Source organism: Mus pahari, chromosome 14 (assembly GCF_900095145.1).
Source record: "Mus pahari chromosome 14, PAHARI_EIJ_v1.1, whole genome shotgun sequence".
NCBI lineage: Eukaryota > Metazoa > Chordata > Mammalia > Rodentia > Muridae > Mus > Mus pahari.
Window position 1 is genome coordinate 67,635,788 of NC_034603.1, and position 1,361 is coordinate 67,637,148.

General features: G+C 51.9%; 1 protein-coding gene across 1 annotated transcript in view; it reads right to left on the reverse strand.

Annotated features, from left to right (window-relative positions):
* Positions 1-363: 363 nt before the first annotated feature.
* Positions 364-1,361, reverse strand: part of LOC110331868 (keratin, type I cytoskeletal 16-like) — a 14,327-nt gene continuing 13,329 nt past the window's right edge. The window contains exons 3-6 of the mRNA XM_021212733.1: positions 1,188-1,313; positions 698-918; positions 557-606; positions 364-416 (exon numbers count right to left, since the gene is read on the reverse strand). Of these exons, the coding sequence (XP_021068392.1) occupies positions 364-416; positions 557-606; positions 698-918; positions 1,188-1,313 (450 nt within the window). The remainder of the gene's footprint in view (positions 417-556; positions 607-697; positions 919-1,187; positions 1,314-1,361) is intronic.

The following is a 1,361-nucleotide window of genomic DNA, read 5'->3' on the forward strand; positions in this document are numbered from 1 at the left end:
GTACCCACAGGAAACCCCAACCCCACGCAGATACCAGAGAGAACTTCTGGGAACTTATGCAAGCTCTTTTGAAGGAAATTCTTTTCACTGCACCTTTCTAAGCCTGAGGACCCAAGAGAAGTTCCTGGGAGGCCCCTTCATATCCTCTCCCGGTAGCTAAACATGGAGATGACACAAGTTTGCATCAACCAAAAAGCTTTATTAGGCAACCACCTATTAGGGTAGGGGAGACAGACGGGGACTGCACAAAGAAAACAGGGTACTGCCCAAGCCCTCAGATTGAGAGGCAGGTGTGTATCAGGAGGCTCTAGACAAAACAGATTAGTTCCTGGAACTCTGGCATTGGCCCTGACTGAAGCTGGTTCAGGCTTGCTCACTGAGGATGGACCAAGGCTGGTGGGAGGAGGAAGAGAAGACTGCAAAAGATAAAGAAAAGGTTGAGGTGGATTCTGGGAGCAAAGAAAGCTGCCAAGCAGGGGAAAGGAATCCCAGGACTGTGAAAGGAGGGACTTAGCCCTGACTCTGCAGAGTCAAGCTGTAGGTCCCGGAGCCTTACCTTCTCCAGAAGAATAGGACTGCCCAGAGGAGTGCTGTGAGGAAGAGCTGCTGGGGTTGGGGGAGGAGAAACAGGAGCATTAGATGTGCAGGGAGCAGCAGAAGCAGAGGTCCTGTGAGCGGGGACTCAGGGCCAACTCACTGGACATCCTCGCCATCCAGCAGACGGCGGTAGGTGGCAATCTCCTGCTCCAGCCTTGTCTTCACATCCAACAAGATGTTGTACTCATGGCTCTGCTGCTCCATCTCACAGCGCAGCTGAGCCAGCTGCTCCTCCACACCTCTGATCAAACCCTGCATCTGGGATAGCTGCATACAGTATCTGCCTTTGGTCTCTTCTAGGCTGCTCTCCAAGGATGCTTTCTGTGACGGAAGAAAAGGGGAATAAAGATCAATAGTGATGCTCACCTCTGTCTCTGCTGGAGCCCGGGCACGTTACTTAGATAGGTACATGGAACTTGACCCCAGCTGGAGCAGTACTTAGAAGAGATATATTGGAAAAATGTTTGCCCAACGTTCTGCCTTTAATTTCTGAATCGCTATAATGGATACCATGTGCTTCCAGTCTCATTCCCTGATGGCTGCTGAGGAATGGGGACTACTGGACTGCACTAGGGCCCCATTCTTCATACCATGCTGAGCTGGGACTGCAGTTCGATCTCCAGGCCATGGAACACCCTGCGGAGCTCAGCCACCTCGCTGTGGCTGCTCTCGATTAGATCACTCTTAGTGGCCACCTCTTTGTTCAGCTCCTCAGTCTGAGACAGAAGAGAGGAAAAGGTGTGAGGCTCTCCAAAGCCTCCCTT